This window comes from Neolamprologus brichardi, unplaced genomic scaffold (assembly GCF_056152115.1).
Source record: "Neolamprologus brichardi isolate AB-2024 unplaced genomic scaffold, ASM5615211v1 NODE_ptg000033l+_length_6344489_cov_1, whole genome shotgun sequence".
Classification (NCBI taxonomy): domain Eukaryota; kingdom Metazoa; phylum Chordata; class Actinopteri; order Cichliformes; family Cichlidae; genus Neolamprologus; species Neolamprologus brichardi.
In genome coordinates this window covers 440,567-455,457 of record NW_028270137.1, presented here as the reverse complement: position 1 = coordinate 455,457, position 14,891 = coordinate 440,567, and the positions used below count along the sequence as shown (strand labels likewise).

At 42.3% G+C, this 14,891-nt stretch overlaps 1 protein-coding gene across 1 annotated transcript; it reads left to right on the top strand.

The window, feature by feature from the left end:
• The first annotated feature begins 538 nt into the window (after nt 1-538).
• LOC148094592 (uncharacterized) lies at nt 539-2,242 on the top strand. The gene is made up of 4 exons (XM_087837529.1): nt 539-550; nt 595-730; nt 1,121-1,243; nt 1,328-2,242. Exons 1-4 carry the CDS (start codon nt 539-541, stop codon nt 1,357-1,359), a joined length of 303 nt encoding a protein of 100 aa, XP_087693655.1. The 3' UTR covers nt 1,360-2,242.
• Nucleotides 2,243-14,891: the final 12,649 nt, after the last annotated feature.

The following is a 14,891-nucleotide window of genomic DNA, read 5'->3' as shown; positions in this document are numbered from 1 at the left end:
ACCGTCTGTACAGATGAAGAGTAGCAGAGCTGGAGATGAGGCAGGAGGAAAAGTTGACTCAATTCAATTTCAGTTTATTTATATAGCGTTAATCACAACAACAGTCACCTCAAGACACTTTATACTGCAAGGTGGAGGCCCTATTGTAATACAGAGAAAACGAAATGATCAAAACAAGCCCTTTTGAGCGAGCACTTGGTGACTGTGGGAAGGAAAAACACCATTTTAACTGGAAGAAACTTCCAGTAGAAGCAGGTATAGGGAGGGGCAGCCTCTGAGGACTGGTTGGGGTTGAGGGGAGGGAGAAAGGACAAAGGACACGCTGTGGAAGAGAGCCACTCTATGAGCTGTTCATTCAGTTTGTGGTTTAGCTCGACTCCATGACGTTTCTGAACTAATGCTTTGCTCAATTAATGTTGCAATGAATTATGGGTGGATTTTACTGATATTCTATCTTTATGTTGTCACCAAACAGATCTACAGATTTAGGATTAGCTACAGGCTCCTCTACCCCTGCTAGCCTTCTGTCCTGCCCAGGATGGCGCCCCTGGTGCCCCCTCATAAGGTCCAGCAGTCCTACTGTCCATCCAACAGCTCCTTCTCCCCTCTTACAGCCCCTATGGGAGCTCCATCTGTGGTGGCTACAGGCCTTACAGCTACAGCTACGGTGGCGGCTACAGCCTGGGAGGATACAGACACACACCTCACCTTGAGGACGTCCCCCCAGCAGGTTTGTGCAGCAGGCTGAAGAGATGGAACAGCAAGCACTCACATATTCATATGAGTACATTTAGTTGTTTTGAGAGGTGTACTCAACACAGGACAGTGGCTGCAGGTGCTAATTGTTTTGAGTTCAAAGTAATTAAGGCTGCTGTTGCAAAGTTTGATAATAGAATCTGAAGCTGGTAATGTTCAGGGCTGCAGTACACGTGTAAAGATGAGTCTGCTTGTATGACATCATATGTGCCTTTGTGTAACTCGGTGGCAAATAAATTGGGTACCATAGCTCCATATGCCATTAGTTACTTTACAAGTGTAAGGAAAAGCAGAAGGACTTGTTTTTGGTTCAGACCAGTTAAAATGATGAATGTCTTTCATTCAGTTTCCTTGCTTGGTTTAGACACTAACTGGGCGAGCGAGGAGGACGACCACGTGGTGGCCAGAGGAGAATATGACTTTACAGCTGCTTCTCAGGAGGAGCTTTCTATGCAAGCTGGAGAGATGCTCAACCTCGCTCCTAAAGGTGATGAGCTTTTTACTGGCTGCGGGACATTTGATTCTGAGTGCTTTGACCCAAAACCTTCTATTTTTGTTTTCCTTATCTTAGAAATAACAGATGAGGGCTCTTCTTTTGTGTGAGCGTGCCCCATGTTTACAACTATCTCCCTCGTGTTTAGAGCTACAGCCCCGTGTGCGTGGCTGGCTCCTGGCCAGCGTGGACGGTGAGACCACCGGCTCGTCCCAGCAAACTACGTTAAGATCCTCAGCAAGAGAAGAGACCGCCGGGCCACAGATGTGGAGAGGCTCGCTCAGGCCCAGCAGGCGAACACGCAGGCACCCCAAACAACCTCAGCTGCACAAATCTGTGTCTCTCCTGCAGCCCATAAACGTACAGCATCTACCCGCATCATGTACAGTACATGAAGGACCCGTCTCGTCAGATTCATCAGGCTCAGCTGTGTCCCCCTCCTGTGTTTCCTCGTTTCCCTCTGTGTGTATTTATAGTAGTGATGGCCAAACAAAGCTTTCTGAAGCTTGTGTTGAAAAACGATTCATTACTGGAAGCTTTTTAACACAGTCCTCTGTGGTGACATCTGCTGGTCAAAAATATGAAGAGCAGCTTGAATCTACAGAAAAACTGAACTGCTTCATTATGATTGCCCACTCTGCAGAGTGGAATTCACAATTGGACGTCACTGATCACGTGACTGTGGCCAAACGAATCGAGCATCGACAGAGTGCTTCTGAAGCGGTGTGTTGGTGTTTTCGACACACGCGCCGGAGCGTCAGCTTCAAGCGGGCCATCACTAATTTATAGCATTCGTCCTCTTGTGTGCGTTACTGGTCCGTCTGTGTTCCTCCACGCTGTTTTTCCTGCTTGTCATCGTGTTTTAACTCCATTCCCTCGTGTCCAGGTTTCTTATCTGGTTCTCAGCTTTCCCAGTTTAGGTTTTCCTAGTTTTGTTTCTCGCCTCCCTCGCCTTTGTTTGTATGTCACTCTCCATAAATAAAGCTCACTCACATCAGCAGTGCCTGCATCTTGGGTCCTCCATTCATATCTCAACATGCAAACCCTGACATTTATTGTGTAGTTACATACTGCTAGGAAGTGCTGACAAAATATGAAATTATGATGCTGTTTCTGTAGAGGCACAGTACCAACACAGAACAGCGGGGACACAGAACCAAAACCTAAGAACTAACATCACACATCAAGAAATCAAAGATTAATAAAACAAAACAGAAAACACTGAGCCAGCGACCCAGGACCGTGACATTCAGTTTCTCAAGGAGGAATCAAAGCAAACATTTGTTTCTTTTTATGAATAAGAGATTTCCTTTATGTAATACGTGATGGTGTAAGTTCCAGCACAGCTCATTTAGTGTGCAGAAGTGCTCCGAGGCCCCTATGAAACACATGATTGAAAGAATCTAATAAATTAGAGGGTGCAGTAGCTGTAGTATGAATTTTTGTTCTCCTGCTGCATGACGACTTTACTTTTTTCTTTCTTTTGGTGGGAGGAAGTCGACATCTCAGTCCATTGTGACGTGCAGATCTTTGACTGGCTTATGAACTCCGTCAGGAGGAACTCAGCAGGAGAGGGAAACAAGGACCAACAAACCCGGCTTGGTAAAAAGGAACAAGAACAGAAAAAATCAACATCATTACACATCCCTGAGCTGTCATTTACACCACCTGTGGCGCTTGATTTATTGGTCACTAAACGTGGTGTGTGTTTGGTGCGTCACTGGCTGCGTGTTCTGTGTTATTTGTCGGTCGTTGGGTTTGGGCATTGATATTTGACATCACAGCAGAGAAGCGAGTCTGGCATTGATATCTGACATCACAACAGAGAGAAGCGAGTCTGGCATTGATATCTGACATCACAACAGAGAATCGAGTCTGGCATTGATATTTGACATCACAACAGAGAGACTGGATGTGATGTCAGAACCCTCTAAATCGTGTAATTTACAGATATTTAATTCCAATGATTTGACTGCATCATTGTGTCTTTGAGTTATGACCCAAACTCTCTTTCAACTTTGTGAATAAATTCACGTCCCCCTGTGACCTCATAATTACACCACAGTTCAGATGGGATGAATGAGTCATGAGGTCACACCAACAGTGACAACATCAGCAGTGACATCACTAAAGTTGCCAGGTGAGTCCATAAATAGAACCCGTGACGTGGAGCAGGTACCGCCGTTTTGGACAATGCCACGACACAGGTATAGACGCAAACGTGCTTCTCGCCCCGCTCACAGACGCAGGAGAGCCCACAAGGCCTCGGGTGTCCGCAGACGTGGGAGAAGATACCGTCGCAGACATTAGACAATCTCAATAAACATGTAGGATGAACATCCAAACTGTGGTACAATCAAGTTTTTTTAGATAATATATGTTGTTGTTGTTTTGTGTTTGTTATCAATGTTGTGAAAAACGTTAAGCTTAGTAAGCCATCAAGCACTGATTACTCGTAGAAGAGCACCAATAGGAGACAGAACTAATTAGAAGGTGTTATTATTCAGTCTGTACATCGAATAGAAGGCACTAACCACAAGGTGATCTTCAATGCATCTCTGTGTGAATGTGAACGGGGCGAGAAGACCCCCACTGACTGCATGTCCTTAGACTGTGGGAGGAAGCTGGAGAGAACATGCAGACTCCACACAAAGACCCCGGCCTGATGGGGTTAGGGTCCTGAGTTTGATACCCCAAACTGAACGCAGGACAGAGGAAGGGATGGGTGATGTTCATGTGTGCCCAGGTGTATGATGTGGCTCTTTGCGGTGACACAGTAAAAAATGTGGCTGTTTGTCTGTGACTGGTTGGCTGCCCCAGCCCTGGCACTTCATGTATTTCAGTAATGTCTTTTTCTCCCGTCTCCTCCTCTCGTTTACATGTTTTGCCCTTGTGACCCATTCCTTCTGTCACGTGTGTTTTCCCCCCAGCCATCATGTTCTGTTTGTGCTTAGTTATGTCCATGTCTCATCTCTAGTCCTCTTTTCCCTCTGTATGTATTTACAGTGTACGTGTTCCTCGTCGGTTCGTCATGCTAAGTCTGCGTGTCTTATTCCGTCATGTGTCATGTATCACTCCAAATCTCACTGACTTTAACTGATAATAACTGTTTGCTGAGTGTTATGTCTAAAAGGTATTGCACAATCGCCTCTAGTAGAGGATCAGGTTTGTTTTCCACTGATAATGGATTTTAACATGACTGACCAATGATTGTGGAGCACGTCCATGTAGGATCTTATAAATACAACGAGCAAACTTAAATGTTTTAAAATGTTCAAAACTTAATATATTATATTTCTGAAGTATGACGGAAGGAAAAAGTTTCATATTTTTAAAAAAATCCAATTTCATATGATCAAATTTATGTCAAAAAGTTCATATTTATTCCTCCTCTGTCATGTGTGAGTACTGTACTGTAAATGTCATATATATCAGATGATACTGATAACCTAATGCTAATAACTATGCAGAGGTCTCTAGGCCTCGACTTTTATGGAGCATGTGAAGTTTGGGGCAGAGTGGACAAAGAAAAGTTTCTCAGCAGGTTCAACAGGTTGCTACAACACAGGCCGATGAAGTATTGCACTCACTCATCCAAACTGGCAAACATGTAACATACCCCCTAAGACTGATCCTGCTTTTTACTCCTTTGCTATGATTTAATTTGATATTATGTAGCCTTGGAGACAGTTTGCATAGATTAGAATGTTAGATTCCTGTGATGTCATCAATGCCCGATGTTTTGTTTTAATGTCTTGTGATAGTTCTAAGTGCAGACAAAGTCAGAGTTCAAGTGAGTTTAGTCCAATTTTTTTCCCTTTTTTTAATTCAAATCAGGAAACAAAGTACGTATCTCATTTACAGTGACATAGTTTTTTCTTTCCCTTCCTTCCTCTCCCCCTCCTTTTTACATAAAATATAATTACCATCATATAAACGATCATATATCTATGTCTATACATACACATTTATATACCTAGATAAGTATATACAAAGGAGGGGGAGAGGAAAACAAAACCCCCAAAACAAACAACCCCCCCCCCAAAAAAAAAACAAAAAACAAAAACATAAAACAAACAAGCCAAATCCCATTGAGTCACAACGTTGTAATATAATGGTATTCAGGGCTCTAGAGTGCAACCACATTTTTCAATGATGCGACTAAAAAAGATCTTTGGTGTGACCAGCTGTTCAAAAACGTAAACACAGACCCGACGCATCACAATCAGCTTTCTCTTTCTTACACGGACACGCCATCGGGGCTGAAAGCCGACAGCTCGCTGACTCTGATGCGTTGGCGCTTTGTGTTTCCGTCTTTTTTGCGCTCGATTCTGAGCTGCAGGTTTTATCTCTCTAACCAAAATTCACTGAAGCAGCAGCAGAAGATCCAAACTACGCTCCACATTTGATAAATGTCGTCATTAATCCCCTCTGACTTTTGCTTCAGCACGATAAAATCACACTTCCTGCACAGCTCTCTCTCTCTCTCTCTCTCTCTGTACTTCAAGAACAGTTTCCCGTCTCAAATCTCTGTTTCCTGCATCATTCATTCGCTTATCACCCACCAGTCTGCCGTTGTTTACAGCGCTGTCGGCCGCTCGGACAAGAAAGCCTAATTTCTGCTGTTGAATACTGAAGAAATGTAAATCTACGCTCCAACTATGCTATATATATATACTATAGAAAACAGAGCAGGAAAATCTCCTTCATGTTTTTCTGTTTTATCCTCAGTTACTTTGACACAAAGGCCTCTGCTGTGATGCTCACACCTCTGATGAAGTCTCACATGTGTCAGCGCTGATAAATCATCAGAATTATAATATTTCTGACTGTCTGAGGCAAAATCAAATTGAATGGAATCAGGACCTCGTGAATCGAATGGATTACAGAAATCAGTGATGATACCAGCCGTAGTGAGCAGCCTAGGCCCGACAGAAGTGGATGTAGCTGTGGGTAAAAAGGTGGAAAGAACTACTGATAACTTTTTTGTTAAGTTAAGGCCTGATCCTTCTGAAATTCATAGCCAGCTCTGACACGCAGCCATCAATCTCTGGGCGCTGAAAAAGCAGCAGTGTGTCCAGAAAACACATCATATGCTGCGATAAATGCCCAAGTGTCCCTCTAACACTGCCTTTCAGTGGCAAACAGGTCGTCAGAGGACACAGGATGACATCATACTGTATGCCTGTATGACATCATACTGTAAGGCTTATATGACATCATACTCTATTTATTGGCAATCCTGACGGTTGTTTGGAGTCATTGCTACTCTCAAACAATTACATACTCACGGGAGTTTCTTCTGGATCTTCGGTGGAAAGGCCCGTCTCTGGACTCTTTTCACCCTCCAGTGTTTTCCATCTCTGGATTATCCAGTAACCACAGGGGCACTTTTGTTTTTAACAGAGTCAAAGCAAGAAAGCGGGGTAAGAAGGGAGGCCTACGTCAGCGACTGCGGAAGCACATACGATACAATCGTATTCCTTTACCATCAATAATCCTGGCTAATGTGCAGTCTCTGAGGAGTAAAATGGATGAACTGCATTTGAATGTCGCACACTTACGTGACTACAGGGATACATGTCTAATGGCATTCACAGAGACTTGGCTCAAGGACTCTGACCCTGATTGTTCTCTGGAACTAAATGGCTTCGGGTTTCCCATACGTTTGGATCGAGACCCCGGAGCTACCCAGAAATCTCGAGGAGGAGCGGTGTGTTTGTATATAAATCAGAAATGGTGTAAAAACGTGACCGTTCGTAGACAAGTATGTCTGCCTGACATTGAGCTCCTCTCTGTGTCTTTGAGGCCGTTTTATCTGCCGAGGGAATTCCCACAGATCAACGTCACCGTCGTTTACGTCCACCCTAAAGCGAATCCTAAGAATGCGACTGACACCATCTCTAACGTCATCCACTCACTACAATCTCTCTCTCATGAGGCTCCTGATATTGTTCTTGGGGACTTTAATCGCTGCGACTTGAAGAAAACACTGAGCAGTTTTTATCAGTATGTGAACTGTCCCACACGCTTCAATAAGACTCTGGATCTATGTTACGGTTCCATAAAAGGTGCGTATACATCTGTGGCTGGCCCCGCCCTCGGATCACAACACGGTGCATCTTCTGCCAGTTTACAAGACTGTGCTGAGAAGAGAGAAGGTGAGGAAACACCGCATAAAGGTTTGGAGTGATGATGCCTCTTTAGCCCTGCAGGGCTGCTTTGACTGTACAGACTGGTCAGTGTTTATAGAATCATGTAGAGACATTAATGAACTCATTGACGTTGTCTGCAGCTATATCTCCTTTTGCAGAGACATGATTATCCCTTCAAAGGTTGTGCATTTTTTCCCTAATAACAAACCATGGTCTTCCAAAGCTCTTATGAGGCTGATTCATGAAAAAAGCTTTTACTGAAGGGAATATCTTGAAAGTTAGAGAAATTAGGAAGGAGATCAGATCAGAAATTAAAAAAAGCCAAAATAAAATACAAGGATAAGGTAGAGGCGGAGATGGGTAGCAATAACTTAAGGGTGGCCTGGGCAGGCATGAAACACATGACTGGTCACTGTTACAGTGACTGTAATAAGATGAGTCTCCCTGGTTTTAGTTCAGACTCTCAGTTAGCCAATGAGCTGAATAGATTTTATTTGAGATTTAATGATAATTATAATTCAAGGAATACACTTGATTTCTTAATAGAGAGCACCAGAGCCCCCCCAGCTTTGTTCTTTGATGAAAGAAGGGTGGGAAATCTTTTTGAAATGAGTAAGAGTAACAAAAGTCCAGGTCCTGATAATATTTGTGGCCAGTTGCTTAGAACATGTGCTGAGCAATTATGCAGTGTTTTTTATTACATCTTTCTTTTATCTCTTCGGCAACAGAAGGTTCCAGAGGAAAAAATCAATTATTTCTCCAGTCGCTAAGACCACAAAACCTACATCATTAAATGATTTTAGGCCTGTCGCTCTAACATCTTTAGTGGTGAAGTACTTTGAAAAACTTGTGAGGAAGGAGATCCTGCAGCAAGTAGAGAAGCTTATAGACTCACTACAATTTGCATACAGGCCTCGTAGAGATGTTGATGATGCAGTGGTCACTCTGTTGAATTTCCTCTATCGCCATCTTGATGGCGCCAAAGCTAATGCTCAGCTCTTATTTATTGATTTTTCTTCAGCTTTTAATACTATCCAGCCACATCTTTTAGTTGATAAACTTCTTAACCAGTTTAAACTTGATTTTAATCTCGTTGGTTGGATTTTAGACTTTTTAACTGACAGATCTCAGTGTGTGAGAGTAAACGGTTGTTTTTCCAAACAGCTGAACTCTTCTACTGGCTCACCCAAGGGCGTAGATTTGGCATGGACGGAAGGGACGTGTCCCCACCAATATCCAGCGATTATTGAATTGTCTCCACCAATAATTTGATCTCTTTGAGTAAAGAAAAACTAACCCGATAGAAAGAAAAAAAACATCTGTCGACGTCTCGTTCACCCAGCGGTGCAGAAAGAGATAAATTACGTCCTCTACTCGATTCCTACGTCATGTGACAAATATGGCCAATGTGATTGGCTGAGCCTTTCAGGGAGCTCTGTTTAGTTTTAGCAGCAGCAAGCCTGCGCTGCCAGGAGGAGAGGAGGACGGCAGCAAAGAGGAAGAACCTGGATATAAGAAAGTGTTTTTCAAAGAAACCTGTAAGTCACTTAAAGTCAAGTTCACTCATAAAATGTGTCACAGTAACGTTACAGCTATGCTAGGCTTTGGCCCACATCAGTCTAAAACTGTAACCATGAATAACGTGTTTTGGAAACTAACTGCACAACAGCAGCACTATTAGTTCTCTCAGTCTCAGAGCAGCATTTCTCATTTTGATTGAAACTGTGAGAGAAAACAGAGCCTCGAGCAGCCAGGATATTAGTTTACAGAGGCTGTTAACATTATATGTCTAACATTAAATGTTGGTGACACAATAATTTCATCCTGATGGCACTGACATATTCATAGGGTTAATTTCTGAGACAAAATATCATGAGGTAGTTAAGTCCTTAAAGTCATATTCTTTTATTGTCATGACTGTATTTGAAGCTATGTTTGTATGATACCTGATTTATATGGATTATGGTTGAACTAAACTCTAAAATACTTAGTCAGTCATTTGTTTAATAGTAATTTAACATTATATAATTCAAATGTAAAACTATGAATTGTAATTTTAAATGGTTTAAAAGCATGTAGAATAGCATATGTAAGCAAGTATATTTCTCCTTTTATCAAGAAGCAAAGACAAAAAAGAAAAAATAAGAAACAGGGCAGGGGTCGGTGGTTGAATCATCCGTCCCCACCAATGCCAAAACCAAATCTACGCCCTTGGGCTCACCACGAGGTTGTTGTCTCTCTCCTCTACTGTATATTTTGTACACTAATGACTGTCGCAGTACACAGGCCAACAGGCATTTCATTAAATATGCAGATGACACAGTCATTGTAAGCCTCCTTCATGGTGAAGAGGATTCCCATGGGCCTGTTGTGGGTGAGTTTGTTTTCATGGTGTGATCAGTCCTTCTTAATGATTAACACCTTGAAAACCAAGGACGTGGTTATTGACCTCAGGAAGACATCCCCCCATCCTGCGCTAACAGTGGTAAATGGTGCAGCCATTGAACTGGTGGACAGTTATAAGTATTTGGGGGTTGTTCTTGATAAGGCTCTGTCCTTTGAGTCACATCTTGCTGCTACAGTGAAAAAGGTTCAACAAAGACTTTTTAAGGAGGTTGAGAGGTTTCAATGTTTCATCTGAAATGATGACTCTTTTTTATAAACGTTTTATTGAATCTGTTTTAACTTTCTGTATCATTGCTTGGTACGGTAATATGTCCCTGAATAATAAGACCAGACTTAACAACCTGGTTAAAGTGGCTGGCAAGATTTCAGGGAGGTCTCAGGTCCAGCTTGTGGACTTTTATAACAGGCAGGTGCTGAGGAAGGCAACCTCTGTCCTGTTGTGCTCAGATCATCCTCTCTTTAATGATTTTCAACTGTTCCATCAGGTCGTCGTTATAAAGTGCCTGCAGTGAAGACAAAGAGACATAGATTGTCTTTTGTACCTACTGCTATTATCATAGTTAATAACACTAAACCATAAGTGTTGTTGCCATTGCACTTTTTTGATGAAAAATCTAGGTTGTTTTCTCAGGCTTATATTATATTATATTATTTTGGTGAGTGTATATGATGTGTTGGTTGTCCGTTTGTTCGTTTGTACGGACATACTGCAAATCAATTTCCCATTAGGGACAATAAAAGTTACCATTGACCATTGGCCTGACATGACATCATACTGTATGCCTATATGACATCATAATGTATGCCTTATATGACATCATACTGTATGCCTATATGACATCATACTGTATGCCTATATGACATCATACTGAATGCCTTATATGACATCATACTGTATGCCTATATGACATCATACTGTATGCCTATATGACATCATACTGAATGCCTTATATGACATCATACTGTATGCCTATATGACATCATACTTTAAGACTTATATGACATTAAAATGGGGCGATCGTGGCTCAAGAGTTGGCAGTTTGTCTTGTAATTGGAAGGTTGCCGGTTCAAGCCCCGGCTCCGACTGTCTCAGTCGTTGTGTCCTTGGGCAAGACACTTCACCTGTTGCCTACTGGTGGTGGTCAGAGGGCCCGGTGGCGCCAGTGTCCGGCAGCCTCGCCTCTGTCAGTGCGCCCCAGGGCGGCTGTGGCTACAATGTAGCTGCCATCACCAGTGTGTGAATGTGTGTGAATGGGTGGATGACTGGATGTGTAAAGTGCTTTGGGGTCCTTAGGGACTAGTAAAGCGCTATATAAACACAGGCCATTTACCATTTTACCATTAAGCTTTATGTCATAAATGATATAAAGCTGCGTGCCATGCATGATATCAACAGAGATGGGCAGTAACTGTAATCCGATTACTTTTTTCAAGTAACGAGTAAAGTCCGGGATTACTATTGCAAAAACGGTAATTAGATTACCGTTACTTTCCCGTAGGAACGCTGCGTTACTGCGTTACTAAAACCGTGATTTTTTTTGCGAGAATGTCTCATGACAGTGACGTAAGCGAGTGCGACGTTCGTGACAACAGCTGTGTGCAGATCAACAATGGATCATATATCGAGTGCGGAGAGAGTGCGAGTGTGCAGCGATTAAAGCGTGGAAGTACTGACCTTACTTTGAGTTTGATTCCATAAAAAGTGACAAAAACATTAGTGTCTGTTGTGCGTGGGAAGAAAACTTCTTTTTACAGCGAAAAAAACCCCTAAACTTCCGAGCAAGCACCGAGTAGCTACGACGTAATGGGAAACTCACAGAGAAACTCGCGGATTCTTCCACTGACCGCTGCACACCTGCACCAGGGTAAACCTCCGCCTACCCCACTCCTGCTTTACAGGTGAAAATAGAGCAACAGCACCGCTAGTCTTTGACTTTATTTATTTTCTGCTGTGTTTTACTTGCATCTATTTGAAAGACTGAGTGTAAACACAAAAAAATATATATATTTTATGTGCTGGAATGTGCAGAAAATAGGTTTAAATGTTAAACTAATTTCTTCCAGTCAGAGAATGTTGCATATAATTAAATGTTTGCTTGATGCATAAAGTTAAAAGATTAAAAAAAGTTTTAAAAAGAGACTTTTCCATTTGATTACATTCTGTATGATGGATTATGCAGAAAAAGTAGAATTGGGCTGAAAGATCTATCACTTTATCACCTATTCAGTAGGGGTGCAACGATACACAAAATTCACGGTTCGGTTCGGTTCGATACTTTGGTGTCACGGTTCGATATTTTTTCGATACACAAAAAAATGTTCATGCCTTTTTATTAATTTGTCATTTATTAAATTTTCACGGCACATTCTGCACCACCTCTCTGTGCGTTCATCATTTGTTTGAAGCCAGCTCACCTCCTGCAACCACTTTTCCGAGAATACGCGCTTCTTTTGTGGTTCGGACTCCTGACATTTCTTTGGAGGTGGAGGAAAACCAAAGTAATTGCTTAAAGGAGCTTCTTCGACATCTTTAAGAGTTCTAAACAAATGTCTGTCCTCCTCCTGAAAATCTTATGTATGCAAACACGCGTTGCAACTTCTTATCTTGTGCGCGTTTTTTATTTTGACAGCGAATGCGCACCTGCGGACCACTTATGTGTAGACCTGGTTATTTAGCTCGTCATATTGCAGCCACAGAAATTCTTTTGTCCATGAAACCATAAAGCTGCACTTTCTTTTTGCCTTATAGTCTGATTTGTCATAACTTTTCCGTTTTGTGGTAAGCTTTTCTTTGGCTGTCACGTCTTCACCCTGACCTGTCTTATTTGGCTCAGCAGAACTAAAATATATATCCTGCTGCTTTTACACACGCATTCACACAACGCTCAGCGATTCTCTGCGCGATCAACCTCTCACATGTTTAAGCTTGCTGCGGGAGATTTCACTTGTCATGTTTGCATAGTAAGCTAACGATTGATAAGACGATGTCAGAGGAATTGGTGCGCAAATTATCATCACTCACCAATCAGTGCTGTCGCTCTCTATACACAGTTCGCGCGATTGCAAAGTGAAAGCAAAAAACAAGCGCAAATTCAAAGGCGATTTCAATATGTCACATATTGACAGTGGCTCACCGATGCCAATGACATAATTACCCAGCTACATTTCCGAAAGAATGCAAAAGCATTGACATATATTTTTCCTTCCTACGATAGGCCGACGAACAGAGCAGGGCAGCCCGACTGGAAAAATCGCTAGCCCCGGGACGTCGGGCTAGCGATTTTGCGAGCCCTGTATCTGATTGAGGAATCACTCATCTTTGGAAAAGAGAGTTTATTACAGAGAAATGTCTCTTTCCAAAATAAAAGCTATACTATACGCTTCTTCTGGGCTATATTCTCAGCAGCATATTAAACATATCAGGTCCCCATAAGGAGAATCATGTGCTAACGGCTGTCTAAATGACTCGGGTAAAGTTTGTAGCATGCGTGCTTGTTGTTTTTGTCTGCTTCCACTTGTCTTTGCACGAGGATGCTATCGGGTAAATGTGCAGTCATATTCGTTGTGTTCCCACTAGTGCTGTCAGCCTTAATCTGAAATGAGGTTAACGCCACAACACGGCAAATCTCCGTTAACGAGCTACCGCGGATTGCCCCGTGTGTGGGGCTGGACAGCGTCAACACATTAACGAGCTAACTGCGCTAACACACTAGTTCCCACTCATGTAATTGAGCATTGCGTGGCACATCTGACATACTGTTTTACTTTAGTCCATGACAGCTTACCTTCAGGGTCATACGTCACATGAAGACCAAAATAGTTCGAGACGCCAGATCTGAATGAGGTTGGGGGAGGTTCAATTTGCCATGTTGCAACAAGCTTAACTTCTGTCTAGCTAGCTTCCCCTGCGCTCAGTGAATCTGTGTTCGACTCCTCCGCCTAGGCTGCACTGTCGAGCGCAGATCCACTGAGCGCTCAACACAGACAGCACCGTCAGAAGGAAAGTTGATAAAATAAATTAAAAATGTTGTATTGTTCGATACATATGCGTACCGAACCGAAAGCACTGTATCGAACGGTTCAATATCGATACGAGTATCGTTGCACCCCTACTATTCAGTTACTTTGTTACTTTTGAAAATAAGTAATCAGTAAAGTAACGGGATTACTTTTTTGGGGAAGTAATCCGTAATTAGTTAGTGATTACTTTTTTCAAGTAACTTGACCAACACTGGATATCAAGCTGTAAGACTTGACACAAGCAATAACATAAAATTACCCAATAACATTCTTGTCTTACCTCACATGGAAACAAAGAAACAACATTTTAAGACCCCTTTTTGAACCTTAAATGGACATTTGGTTAACTGAAATGGAAAATATTATTATTAATTTACCACTCGGCTAAAATACTGTATGCCTATATGACATCATACTGTATGCCTATATGACATCATACTGAATGCCTATATGACATCATACTGTATGCCTATATGACATCATACTGAATGCCTATATGACATCATACTGTATGTCTCCAAAAGTTGATTCTTTTCATCTGGACGTAGCGTTTTCTGGGAGAAACATTTCGTCACTCATCCAGGTGACTTCTTCAGTCTCAGCTGACTGCAGGTTTCCCCAATCTTATAAACAGAACATTTGCATAATGACTGAAACCAGCCCACTGAAAGAACAATGGGCTGTGAGGTCAGTTCCTTAATCATAATTATGCAAATTCTCATGACCATTGATCAACAACCACTGACCAAAACCCACTGATCAAAGACCATGAGTCCCATTCACAGAGAGTTGGGGAATGGCTGCAATCACAGCATTGTAAGATGGTGACAGATGTACCCTTAGGCCCCCTCCTCGATTCAGAGATGGTCTTTCCCTTTTCACGTAAATGGCCTCCTTGACTCCGCCCTCAAACCAGCGTTCCTCCCTGTCCAAAATGTGTACATCCTCATCATTGAAAGAGTGTCCACTGACCTGTAGGTGTGAATAGACTGCAGAGTCCTGGCCTGACGAGGTCGCTCTTCTGTGTTGGTCCATCCATTTCACCAGAGGTTGTTTGGTTT